A 14,346-nucleotide genomic window follows, 5' to 3' on the forward strand; every position below is an offset into this window, starting at 1 on the left:
CTTACTAGAAAGAATGCCCGTGCGTTGCTACGGGATGGATGGGCAATGGTTGAAGAGAGGGTGGTGCACAGAGGACTTATGCTGAGTGCAATTTTTCACTACTTTGAGGCATATTCTTCAAGAGTTCATTTACTAATTAAAAGGATTTTCGAAGTAAGAGCACACATGATGTTTTTTGTATGATTGTATGACTTCAATGTGACATTGTAGATTAGACCGATAATATATAGTGACAACAGATATCTCACCAGTAAATTAACCATCGTATTGATGATAAAAAAATCATACACACAACTCTTATGTTGAGTTACTGATATCACATGGTAAAAATGTCATATACTTCGCCTAGTGTTCGAGCATGTTGTGTGTGTGCTCACTACGAAGTCCTTGTCGCATAAATGTATAACTTCCTGTGCTATCGCGATATATGTAGGATTTCTCCATCGCAGTTCAACCTTTGCTTCAAGCATGGCAGTATCTTTGATATCTTCTGAGGAAGTTGATCGTTCAGTTTATGCCTCCTTGGTGAATGAAATTAGACTTTTATTTCGTCTTAGACAAACTTGTATTACTCATGTATCGCGTGCCCAAAACAAAGCTAGTGATAATTTAGCTAGGTTTGCTCGAGTTGAGGGGCAAACTATGACCTGGCTAGGGTCTGGGCCAGAGGAAGTCTTGGGTATTTCCCTTGATGATTGTAAGGACATTGTCATTTGAGTAATACAAGTGTTCCCGCAAAAAAAAAGTTCAACCTTTGCTTAGTGTGTTGCGCCTCAGTTTTTGGTTCTTTTGTTTTGGTTGCATATTTGCGTTTTTCTGCCTTTTTTATGCACACTTTTTTATCTTCTGTGTTGGCTTCATGTTTGTATTTTTTTTCTTTTCTTGTGTGTATTTTTTTGCAACCGGGTCAAATTTTTAGTTCTTTTGCTTTGTTGATAGGCTTCACGTGACTTTTTCAGTTTTTCCTATTTTTCTTCATCGTTCATTCATACATACCACTCTTTATCTCCTTTTCTTATTTGTTCTTTGTCATCCATGACTCGAGATTGCCATCCAAATTGCTTTTCTGCATGAGAGTTTTGGATACTATATGAATCTGTTGTTTATTAAAAAAATTGATAAAAAATTGCATCATAAATTGAGCATATGTAGCGTTTTAATATAAAATTTGCATCATAAATTGAGCATACGTAGCTACTTATAAATAAATCTAATTGCGCTGGACATAAGCATCAGAATATACGTGTTGTTTCCATGCTAGAGTATCATGTTTTTCCTTGAAGCAATTTACATTGCAGAAAAATGATATTAAAGTAAAAGCATTGCTATATACTTCATGTTTTACGTCTGACTTCACTACGAAGTTGTAGATCAGTATGTCGATGAGTAATGCCAAAGCATACCACACCAGCATATTAACCATTGCACGGACATTAGACAATAAAAATGATGTATATGCAATACTTCAAAAGTAATTTTACATTAATGTTTGGGTAAAAAGGATGTATAAGTTGGTTTCCTTGTTCCTCCGTACCACCTTCAACATGACCATATTCAAGGACATCAAGCTTGTCATCTTGTTCCTGATTCGGAACATCAACCTTATTGAGAATGGTTAAAGACTCAGTGGCCATGACATGTAAATGCCTATGTTTTGGTGCCGATATTTTACTATGCACTCGTATAAACCGAAATCAGCAGCGCCCGGAGATAATTTATGTATTTATTTTATTGGTCGTCCAGATATACATGTTACCACCGTGTGTGACATGAGCTATGTAGTTAATATGAGTACGTCAAAAAACACAAATGGATGAAAAAAAAATGTAGAACCAAAACCAATCATGTGCATGTAGAATCAGAGAAGAAGAAAAAATGCATGCACGGCCGAGCGATTTGATGGGTAAAGAAGTGTGTCCCTCGTAGTCAGTTCTTTTCTTTCATCTACCTAGTTATTTATATTATCAAATCTAGCTAATCTCTATTTTGGTGAGTGCCCCTGTGTCCAGCCCACTCCGGTGTTCGTTGCAACAACTTATCCAGCTGTGGCTCAAAAAAAGAAAAAGAAAACGAAACGTGTCGTCCGAACCCACACGAACACTGTCTATCTGTCCAACACGTTTCGTTTCCTCATCTCTCCCCATGCCTTCTTCTTCTCCCCCATGCTCCCGATTCCCTTCCTCTCTTCTCTCCCCTACTCTCTATCCAACGAGGAACGACACTCCAATCCCTCTCAATGGCCGCCACGGCTTCAAGGCCTCCCCGCAGAGTTCTCGATCCAGATCAGATCAAGGCCACCACCGAGCCCCTCGGCCGCCTCCTCCTTCGTCTTCGCCCTCGCGCACGCCGCCCCACCCCCACCGGTGCTCCAGTGCCTCCCCGCGGTACCTCCTTCTCCCTCTCTTCCTCCCCTACATCTCAGTCCTGTCTTCTTCCCTTGGCAATGAGCAGAGGAAGCACGCAGGGAGCCTCGCTCCTGCTACCACCACGACCTTCGTCGTGCCGCCGCCACCTCCGAGTTCTTCGGCCGTTGGCGAACATCTCCCATGCGACCGCCGCCGCGACCCTATGCCTCGCCTCCATCATATGTGAGGATGATGACGACAGTGCCTCCATCGACCCGTCCCGGGCCGTCCCTCGCCTCGCTCGCGTGGGGCGCACCTGCGCGTGGACCGCCGGTCGGGCAAGCCGCCCCTCGCCGACGGGAGCGCCGGTGCCGCTCGCCTGAAGCATCTGATGGCGGCTGTGACATTGCTCTGATGGTGACCAGGACTCCTCTTTGCGTTCATTCTTATCCCCATCATCTGATTCAATTGTAAATCGTCACTCCGGACGCTGCTGGTTGTGCTAATTCAATTTCTTCGTGAAGGCCAAGGGCCTCGCCAAGCAGCGGGAGGACTTGCGGGCTAGGCTCGCCCGCCGCAAGCGCGCCTGCGAGCTCGCCCTCGTGCAGGCCAAGGCCACCTCTGGCGATTTCCTGTCCGCCGCGCTCTCTAACGCTTCGGCCCTTTCCTGGGCTCGGGCGGCATGGACGCCCGCCGCGACGCATCACGCCGTCCTTGGCTTCTGCAGCGTGGACGCCAGCGGCAAGCGGCGGCGCGTCCCCGGCGGTGGATGCCGGCAATGGATAAGTGGCGGTTGTGGCCAGTGGTCGCAAGGGGTTTTATGCAAAAACGAAACGTTATCTCATCCAGAACACACGTAAAATCCGACTACAGGTTAATTTCATATAAACCAAGGGGCTTTTATGCAAAAACGCGCGTGACGACATACAGGCAGAAACCCAATTCTCTTTATTATTAGGTAAAGATAAAGATTCTCTGTTCTTTCTTTTTCATGTTTATTTTCCTTGTTATTTCAATTGGCAAGGTTTTTGTGAAAATTTAGCGATTTTCAAATTAATATAATTTTTCAAAGGTCTATACTAATTTTTAAATTCGTGCTTTTCAAATGTGCAAACACTTTTTGAAATTTATGGACAATTTTGAAGATCCCAAGAATTTTTTGAACTTCACCAATATTTATTGAAATTTGTGAAATTTTATTCAATTTAAAATATTTTTTAAAATTCAAACATTTATCATCTTTGCAATCATTTAATGAAATTCGTGAAATTTCTTAAAATTTGGGAGTATTTTATGAAATTCGTGAACTTTTTTTGAATGCATGATCATTTCTTGAAATTCATGAATATTTTAAAAATCACGTTTTAATAATTCGCGAATATTTTCAAAATTTTGTGAACTTTTTTAGAATTCGCTAAAAAATTGAAATTCGTGTATATCTCTAAAATATTAACATTATCCAAATTCGTTAAAAATTGAATTTGGAACGTTTTTTGGAAACCTAGAACAATTTTATTTTAAAAAAAATCAAAATCATGAGTATTTTGTGAAATTCAGATTTTTTTAAAAAATCCTGACCATTTTTTTATAGAAGCTTAAAACAGGAAAATATGTAATTAAAAAGGAGGGGCACACCCACCCCAAATATGGGCTGGCCCAGAAGAGCGCGCGAGGGAGCAGGGGTTGCGCGTCACCCAGCATCGTATGCGCTAAATAGGGACAAGCTAATTAAGGGGCACCCTTCGGGGAAACCCAGCGGGTACTTTTGATGGGTTGTGAGTGAGGCACTTGGTTATTTTTTTTGAGCTGATGTATCCTTTATTAGAAGTTCAAAAACATAGGGATACAGATAATTTCGGGCAAGATGCTAAGCCACACGTGGCGCCCGGGACTTAGAGAAGCCGCAGCCTTCGCCAAGGCATGGGCTTCTCCATTGTGCTTTCTATTTTCATGTATAAACTCTACATCCTGGAATTGCCGCCGTTGATGTTTGATGTCTTGCAAGATGGAATGATAGTTGCAAGGAGCTTCAACTTGTATATTCGACACCACTTCCAGACAATCAGATGCAACACAGAAGGATTGACTATGTAAATCTGCTGCAAGTGAGAGAGCCTCACTACAAGCCTGAGCCTCAAGGATGGTAGGGTCAGATCGGCCTTCATAGATGACTGCTGAGGCCCCTAGATACTTACCCCGTTTGTCCCTGCATACCACTGCTGAGGCCGCTCTATCTCCAACCTTGGAAAACCCGGCGTCCACATTCATTTTAGCATCATGAAGCTCGGGCGGGAGCCAGTTGGAACGATTTGGAATCACGTGACCCCCATCTGTTGCATGCAGGTCCCTGCTATTTACATGCAGGTCCCTGGACACTACATGCAAGTCCTTGGGCCTTGATTTTCTGACTGGGAGCATGTCGAGTTCGGCTAAAAACTTCTTGATGAAAGTGTGGGTACTTAGTGGACTCTGAAATTGGTTGTCATGTATAGCCCGACGTCTTGCCCACCAGATGGCCCACATGGTGACCAGCGCTTGAGCTAGGTCCGTCGAAGGTAGTGTGTCAACAAGCCATAACATCCATAGCTTGGCATCCGTCTCTCTGTTTGAGATGATTGTTTCCAACAGATCCTCTTCGATGAGGGCCCAGACACACCGGGCCATGCGGCAGTCAAAGAGAGAATGGCGCCAAGTGTCGACTGTTGCGTGACAGATCGAGCACTCCGCCGAGTCAGTCATGCTTCGATGCTTCCGTACCTCTCCTGTTGGAATAGAAGTCTTCGCCAAACGCCAGGCAAAGATGCGTACTTTCGAGGGAACTACAGCGCCCCAAAGCGTAGACCAAGACCTGCGGTCTGAATCAACACGCGAGTGACCCTCGTTGTTTTCCAGCCAGTCCGTGCGTTGCTGTTTTGTTGCAGACAGGAGCTTGTATGCTGACCTGACAGTGAATATTCCCTTCCTTTCATAATGCCACGCCCAGAAGTCTTCCCGTACACGGGAGCTTAGCGGAATATTGCAAATTGCTTCCTTGTCCATCATGTAAAAGTGGGTCTCAAGCTTGTCCATGTCCCAAGATGATGTGATCGGGTCAATAAGTTCGGATACCATTTGAGGAGGGTTCAGCGTTTTGGGACATACCGGTCGAAGCTTGAAGTCTCGTGGTATCCAGTTATCACTCCAGATGTTAGTAAGTTCACCGGAGCCAATTCGTTTTACTAGTCCCAGTCGTAAGGTGTCTCTTCCTTCCATCAGGGAGCGCCAAAACTGTGAAGGGTTCTTGCCAAGTTCTGCTTCGAGGATTGATGAGGTAGGGTAGTAAACTACTTTAAGAATCCGAGCGCTCAGGGAGTTTGGCTCTTGGAGAAGTCGCCAAGCTTGCCTTGCAAGCAAGGCTAGGTTGAAAAGCTCGATATCGCGAAACCCCATACCTCCCATGAACTTCGGCTGCGTCATGACTTCCCACGATACCCAAGCGGTCTTTCTTCCTCCGTTTTTTGATCCCCACCAAAACTTCCTCAAGATGCCGTTGATGTGCTGGCATAAGCCTCTAGGGAGTTTGAAACACGCCATAGAGTATGTAGGAATAGCTTGAGCCACGGATTTTATTAGCACCTCCTTCCCTCCAACTGAAAGTGCTTTCTCCATCACGTGTGTAAAAAAACGTGTCGGCGCTGGGCGCACTCCGCGGGAACACGACTTTTCCTCTTTACTGACCACATTTTTGAGTTATTTGTTTTTCGATTTTTTCCCCAAGTTTATGGATTATGCTTGGTGTTTCCTATGTTTTTCTCAGAAAAAACTGTTTTTAAAAATGTGTGAAGCACAGATGTGCTTTTTTCCTTCTAAAAAGGTGAAAAGGACAACTCTACTTATAGTTTTTGGTTTTTTTTCCTGGTTTACGGTTTCTTTCTGGTTTCCTTTTTCCAAAAAAAATTGGGTCTTCCGTTGTTTTTTGTTTTTGGGAGGTTTCCTTCTTTCCCTGTTTTTCCCACTTGACCTATGCACTCCTCGATCACTAGTTAGTTAATGGATCCTGCATGGCAATTTTGAACCAATTTCCCCTATGACGGCTAAAATTTTGAAAATCTGCCTAAAAGGGCCAAACAATCGTATAGACGTGCAAAAAAGACCCATCACCCGTGCACGTGCGCATGCCACGTGCTCTGCTCCCCCAACCCCGCCCCCTCCTCCCAATTCAAATTATTAGAGAATGATTGATCGAAGTGTCTTATTCCATTGATGATCACACATTTATACAAGGGGAACCGGCGCTTATGAGAAGATGCGCCTGTTCGAGGGGATGCGAGGAGCGGATGCGACGGTTGCCTGGAGAGGTTCCCGCACGAACGAGGCGGCGGTTGCCTCGAGAGGATCCCGTGCATGCTGTTATTTACAACAAGGATTATCTCTAATAATTAAATCCTAACACTCCCCCTAATCCTTGCTTGTCCTTGTGACTGATCATCCTTTGGAATCATTTCCTCCAAAAACCCTGCGGGAAAAATTGAGGAGAAATATACAATATGCCATGAAAAACTCCTTCTAAAACCCAGTGGAAAAATAAGGAGAAAACGACATATATGTCCATGCTTGCATTGATATTGCCTCATTAAAAACCTTACATGAGAAACCATTTGAAAAAACTCATAAAGGAAAAGAGTGCAATATTAATGATCTTATGATCTTAACAGGTTACATCTTAGGAGATTTCTCCCCCTGAATTTTGCAAGTCTCGAAGTCGTCGCATACCAATTCCAGTTACATGTTTATGAAACAGAGAACTTGGTAAGGACTTAGTAAACAGATCAGCGAGATTGTCGCATGACTTCGTTTGCAAAATACTTATCTCCCCCTTTTCTTGCTGATCATGGGGATAAAATAATTTAGGAGAAATATGCTTCGTAATATTGCTCTTAATATAACCTGTTTGCATTTGTGCAATACAAGTAGCATTATCTTCATAGATAATGGTGGGTGATTTTAACGAACCAATCCCACTTGAACTTTGGACAAAGTTCATCATTCTGCGAAGCCATACACATTCTCGTGTTGCTTCGAACAAAGCAATTATCTCAGAATGATTGGTGGAGGTTGCCACTAAGGTTTGCTTTGTTGACTTCCAAGAGAAGGCCGTACCTCCATGTAAGAAGACAAAACCAGTCTGCGATTTGGCATCATGGGGATCTGATATGTATCCAGCATCGCAATACCCCACCATGGTTCTCTCTTGATTTTTCTGATAGAATAAACCAAGATCTTTGGTGCCCTGAAGATATCTGAAAATATTCTTCACACTAACCCAATGCCGTTTTGTTGGTGATGCGCTGTATCTAGCCAGTAAATTAACTGCAAATGCTATGTCAGGCCTGGTGCAGTTTGCTAGATACATTAGTGCTCCAATAGCACTGAGGTAAGGAAACTCAGGTCCTAATACCTCTTCATCATCACCCTTAGGTCTGAATGGGTCTTTATCTCTTTCAAGAGATTTGACGACCATAGGTGTTTTTGACGGGTATGCTTTATTCATATTGAACTTTTCCAATATCTTTTGGATATAAGCAGACTGATGAACAAGTATTCCTGAAGAAAAATGTTCAAGTTGCAAACCAAGACAAAATTTGGTTTTACCCAAATCTTTCATCTCGAATTCCGTCTTCAAATGATTACATGCCTCATGTATTTCTCGTGTAGTCCCAATGATGTTCAAGTCATCAACATACACGGAAATTATGCAAAATCCATCAGTGGATTTCTTGATAAACACACATGGGCAATCATTGTTGTTTGAGTAACCCTTCTTCAGAAGGAACTCACTTAGTCGGTTATACCACATTCTGCCCGACTGTCTCAAGCCGTATAATGACTTCAGTAGCTTTACGCAATACATGTTGCGATTAGCTTTTGGATCCGAAATCTTCAGTCCCTCAGGAACTTTCATATAGATATCCGTTTTAAGTGACCCATATAAGTATGTAGTCACCACATCCGTCAATTGGATATACAAATTCATTTGCACTGCCAGTGATATCAAGTATCGGTACATGATTCCACTCATCACAGGAGAATATGTTTCATCATAATCAATGTCGGGTCTCTGTGTAAACCCTTGTGCTACAAGCCTCGCTTTATATCTCACCACCTCATTGTTTTCGTTCCTTTTACGAACAAAAACCCATTTTCCCCCCACGGGGAAAACATTAGGAGGAGTAGGTATTGCTGCAGTAAATACCCCTCTCTTGGCAAGCGAGCGCAATTCGTCCTCTATTGTAACCTTCCAGTTGGACCAGTCTGAGCGTTTCATACACTCTGCCATGGACTTAGGTTCATGATCCAATGCCAGGTCATCTGCAATCTTTGAGGCGAAAAATATGTCGACAATTGTAGTCTTTCTATTGAATGATTCTCCTGATTCAACATAGTTGATGGAAATCTCATCAATACCTTCTGACTCATCGTGATTTCCCACAACAATCGAGTCAAGGTGTACCGATGTCCCAGCACCAATATTTGTGTGCACAGTTGTGCTGGGTTCTGGATGCATAAGATCCTTCAGGTGTCTTTCAACACTAGGTTGAATATCAACTCGCGGTTGACCTGCATTTACTATTTGAGGGATCCTCATTTCCCGCGGACGCTTCTGAGAAGCATTGTCCTTTTTTTCCAGTTTTCTCCCCCTCTTGGGCGGTCGAGTGGTCTTATGAGATATCTCAACTCTCTCTGGAACATTCATAGCAGGAACATGGGATTTAGTGACACCTTTATAATCAGTAAATGCATCTGGCAGATTATTGCAATATTTTGCAAATTAATAATCTTCTGAACTTCCAGTTCAGATTCATTTGTACGTGGATCTAACGACTGAATGCCTTTGACATTTCAATCTATTTCCCGGCATTCTTCGTGGTTCTTTTCTCCCCCTAATGCCGGAAAATTGTCCTCATCGAAGATACCATCAGCGTACCGGGCTGTAAATAGATCCCCTGTTAGAGGTTCCAGGTACTTTATAATCGACGGAGAATTGTACCCCACATAGATCCCCATTTTTCTATGTGGACCCATCGATGTACGCTGAGGTGGTGATATCGGTACGTACACAGCGCAACCGAATCTTCGAAGATGGGAAATACTTGGTTGATTTCCACGTACTAACTGCAACGGGGAGGCCGTATGATATGCAGTTGGTCGAATTTGTATCAACTCTGCGGCATGCAATACCGCATGTCCCCAACAAGATGTTGGAAGATTACAGTTCTGTAGGAATGGTCTTGCTATCAACTTGATCCTCTTGATAAGTGATTCCGCAAGACCATTTTGTGTGTGTACATATGGTACAGAATGCTCCACAGTTATGCCCAAAGCTAGGCAGTAATCATTGAATGCTCGTGAACTAAATTCAGCAGCATTATCCATTCTGATGGATTTTATCCTGTGTTCAGGATGATTTGCCCTCAGTTTAATGATTTGAGCGATCAGCTTTGCAAAAGCATGGTTCCTTGTTGATAATAGACACACATTGGACCATCTTGTTGATGCATCAATGAGCACCATAAAATATTTAAATGGTCCCGATAACGGTTGAATTGGACCACATATATCTCCTTGAATGCGTTCAAGAAAATTAAGTGGTTCATTCTTGATCTTCAGATATGAAGGTCTTGTGATTAATTTCCCAGTTGCACATGCAGTGCATACGAAATCCAAGGATTTGGGGAAATTAGCAACCGTTATGTTGTGTCCAGTTGAACCATCAATAATTTTTCTCATCATCCCCACACCAGGATGACCCAGGCGATCATGCCATATCTTGAACTTGTCAAGATTCTGAAAAATTATTTTGTATGCCAAATGTTGCTCTGGCTTGATGTATGTGTAATATAGTCCAGAAGATAGAGCAGGCAGTCTCTCAAGGATTTCCTTGTCGGATCCCTTCTGTTGAGTTATGAGTAGGCTTTCAACCGCATTGTCTTCATGAGTTTCAATGTGGTAGCCATTCATGCGGATATCCTTAAAACTCAACAGGGTACGAGTCGAATCCGGATATAATAAAGCCTCCTAGATTTCAAGTTTTGTACCATTCGGGAGTGTAAATGTGGCTTGACCAGAACCAACAATTACTGTGTCATGACCACCAATTGTCATAACACTTCCCGTACTCTTTTTGAGACTTCGGAAGTATTTAACTTCTCGTAGAATTGTGTTAGAGGCACCACTGTCCACTAAACAAATTTCCTCCTCCATTGGATTGTTTCTCGAAGTTTTCTATAGAGTAAAAGAATAAAATTCATTATTTATTCAATCTCATATAGAAATAACACATACATTACACACTATGTATGTCTGCTACATATTATAATACATTATGTTTAAGGACATAATTATTACAATACCATATGTCCGAGGACATAATTATTTTACAACACATAATATAACTAAGGACATATCACAATACTTATGACATTATTGGAAGATCAAAGCATATCCCCATATATGTCATTAGTAGAAGTGAAATCCACCATGTCTTCAACAGTAAGTGGTGGTCCTTCCTTTTGCTGAGCCTGATCTTGGTTCTCCATGTTCTCATGAACTTCGTTCTGATGAACGCCTTGAGAACTTTCAATCATTGGACCAGTGAAGTGAGCTTCGTACTAGTTCCCTTGAGCCTTCTTGCTCTTGCCAATTGATTGCTGATACAGCGTCACCAAATGCTTAGAAGTTGCACACTTCCTTGCATGATGAGTAGTACAACCACATCTGTAGCAAGCTTGAGAGCTGCTACCCTTATCATTTTTCTTAAAATGATTCTTGCCCTTTTGTACTCCATTGCTATTCTGATTCTCATTGCGTCTCCACTTTCCTTTAAACTTCCTATGGTTCCTTTTGGGACCATGAGACTTCTGAGTATTCTGAGAATTGAAATGTGCTTCAGGCAGCGGCAGTGTTCCCGTTGGACGGGACATATTATTCTTATCGAGAATTTCACTGTGCTTTTCTGCCTGAAGAAGTGCATATATCAACTCAGAATGCTTCTTGTATTTCTGCTGACGATGTTGTTCAGCAAGAATCCTCATATTAGGATGGAAAGTAGAAAGTGTCTTTTCAATGAGATCCGCATCAGAAACTGCACTGTTGCAGAATCTCAACTTTGAGTTGATTTAATGCACGGCAGAATTGTATGCTGCAACGGACTTAAAATCCTGGAAACGGATAAGTGCCCATTCTCTTTGCGCTTCAGGCAACATCACCGACCTTTGTTGATCATAACGCTCCTTTAAGGAGTTCCACAATGATAGAGGACTTTCCTCCATCATGTACTCTTCTTTCAGAGCAGGATCAAGGTGGTGTCGAATGAAGTGCAAAGAAGCATACTTTGCCGTATCTGCGATAGCAGGAGCACCTTGAGTAGGTGTGGTTATAGTGCTGATCAGATTCCTGGCCGCCAAGTTGATCTTGACATCCATGGCCCAGGTTAAATAGTTTCTGCCATCAATGGCAAGCTCAGCAAATTCCTTCTTGGATATGTCAGCCATATCCTGCATGAAAATATCATGCCCATTAATTTACACTTATGTAAATTAATTGTGTGTAAAATAAAATGCTTGAATCAAATATAAAGGTCTAGGAAAAGCCTAAACGACCCAAAATATGACTTTCTACAAAAGATAATCACCATAAAATGGCGTAGATCTTTGTTTTGTAGAACACATAGAGGTAGTCACCATGAAGTGGCATAGACACTCGTATGGCAATTTTCGTGCCATAATATGTGTGCTTTCATTTTTGCTTTGAGGTAATCACTACTAAGTAGCGTAGACCTTATTCTTATGGTACTTTGTACAACCTTGTGTTACTTAAAACACTTTGAAGGTAATCACTAGATGGTGTAGACCTCACAGTTGCGAACAAAGCTATATGTATTGCCATAAGTGCAATCCATAAGATATGCGCAAAAATTGAAAGTAGTCATATAATTTTCAAGCACAATCAACATGTAGCAATTAAAGATTGCATCCATAAACATGTTGACATTACATAAGCAGACATTACATAGTACTATGTTAGAAAATACTGTACAAAAACTGAAAAAACTAGAAGCTAATCAAAAAAGAAAACGAAAAATAATGGTAATAGGCTAAAACAGAACAACCTACTACCGTGGCAAAGTCACCTTCTTTCTTTTCGTTTTTTATTCTTTTTTTTCTCTGCTGCTCGTACAACATGGATTAGTGGCTAGTGTGCTGGCTGTCCAACAGCCATACACACGCACGAGCGGATAAGGGGAGGCGACGGGATACTTCGTTCCCATCGACAAATCATCCCCAATCCAACTCGAGCGGTGGCTGTCTGCACCACTACCACCAATCTCCGCCTCCAGCGACTGCCTCACCGGCGGGAGGTCGACGGCCCCGGCGCAGCATCTTCCTCCTCTGAAGAAGATCCACCAGGAAGCTACGTCCCAGGTGCGACGCCGTTGGAGTGGCCGTTGGCCAGTCCGAGAACCACCGCGCGGCTGCGTTGCAGCTCGGCCCGCGGCACTATGTGCCAGCGGCGGGGCGCCGATGGGCCAGTGGAGCTGCTTGCCCAGTTGTCGAAGACGTCCCCGAGTGCAGCAGCCCGCGCGGGGAGGCGCAGCCCGAGGCTAGCGCTCGACGAAGAAGCCCCAGCGCCGGCCGCCTCGTGCGCCGGCGTCGGAGATGGAAGACGCGGGGAGTCCGGCTGCTCGGGCTCCGCGGGCGGCACAGGCGACGCAGGTTCGGCCTCCTCCTAGACCTCGTAATCTTGTGGCGGGGGTGGTTGCAGGACCATCCATGGCCCCCAACCATGCACCGGGCACAGACGTGGTGGTGGAGGAGTTGCAAGTTCTGGCTCAACGTCGACGTCCACTGCGTCGTCCGCGGGCTCCAGTACCTCGTCCGCGTACAGGTTTGGAGCGGCCAGTCCGGCAAGAATCCAGGCCGGGAGCGGCGCCGCCGCCGGCATGGCCGGTTCGGGCGGAGCATTAGAAGGCCCAGCACCATCGCGACCTCGGGCGCCATGTCCAAGACGTGGTCCGCGGCGACGGAAACCGTTCCGGCGGCCTTCGAACCGGCGCAGATCACGGGCGTGGCGGTTGTGGCGGCGAAGTCCACCAACACAATAGCGACGGCGACGGCCCTGTCGGCGTCTACCGCCGCTACGAACCGGTGCTTATGAGAAGATGCGCTTGTTCGAGAGGATGCGAGGAGCGGATGCGATGGTTGCCTGGAGAGGTTCTCGCACGAACGAGGCGGCGGTTGCCTCGAGAGGATCCCGTGCATGCTGTTATTTACAACAAGGATTATCTCTAATAATTAAATCCTAACACAAATAAGAATCACCCACCCTTCCCCCACGGCATGCCTGGCGAGTTGTGCATGAGCCAGCTCACTCCTAAACGCATTGTGACGTGCTTGGCATGCGGAACCTCGCCTAGGGAGGTCTGCCACGGGCCAGACACAAGCCATCTAGCCTCATGGCGGGCTAGGCCGGTGACATGACGACCACGTGTGTTACTGGGTCGGCCTGCGATATTCGGCCAGATTTGCCTTATCTCTGTCTAGGCTCTTCTCTCAAAAGAAAAACAACAAAAATTCTCCGTCTCGGCCCATCCCTCCGCTGACCCACATCTGCGGCCCAGCCGCGCGCCGTTCGTTGCGACGGCCCAGCGTGGCGCAGGTCATATGAATGTTATGTCTCGCTTACAGTGAGTCTAACATTCGTCTCGCCTGAAGCTTCTCTACCGCACGCACGCGTATGGGCCGGCCCAACATTGTGTTACTCGCTTGTTTGTTTGTTGGTCTATTCACACCCCCCTCCCCCCCCCCCCCCCCCCCCCTTATATTTTTTTGTTTTTTCTTATTTCTTGTCCAGTTTTCCTTGGTTTTCTGTTTTTTCATCGTTACTTTGTTCCTTTTGTTTTTCTTTGGTTTCTTTCATGGTTTCCTTTGGTTTTTCTTTTCTTTCTCATTTTTCTTCTTTTTTT

The 14,346-nt window shown here is 44.3% G+C and overlaps 1 protein-coding gene across 1 annotated transcript; it reads left to right on the forward strand.

The window, feature by feature from the left end:
- Positions 1-13,138: 13,138 nt before the first annotated feature.
- On the forward strand, positions 13,139-13,701 carry LOC125553059. The gene has a single exon (XM_048716812.1). The coding sequence runs from the start codon at positions 13,167-13,169 to the stop codon at positions 13,536-13,538; it is 372 nt and encodes a 123-aa protein (XP_048572769.1). The 5' UTR covers positions 13,139-13,166; the 3' UTR covers positions 13,539-13,701.
- Positions 13,702-14,346: the final 645 nt, after the last annotated feature.

This window comes from Triticum urartu, chromosome 4 (assembly GCF_003073215.2).
Source record: "Triticum urartu cultivar G1812 chromosome 4, Tu2.1, whole genome shotgun sequence".
NCBI classification, from domain to species: domain Eukaryota; kingdom Viridiplantae; phylum Streptophyta; class Magnoliopsida; order Poales; family Poaceae; genus Triticum; species Triticum urartu.

What these genes read in the sequence shown, in the direction of transcription:
- LOC125553059 (XM_048716812.1), top strand. Translation starts at nt 13,167, where the DNA reads ATGCACCGGGCACAGACGTGGTGGTGGAGGAGTTGCAAGTTCTGGCTC.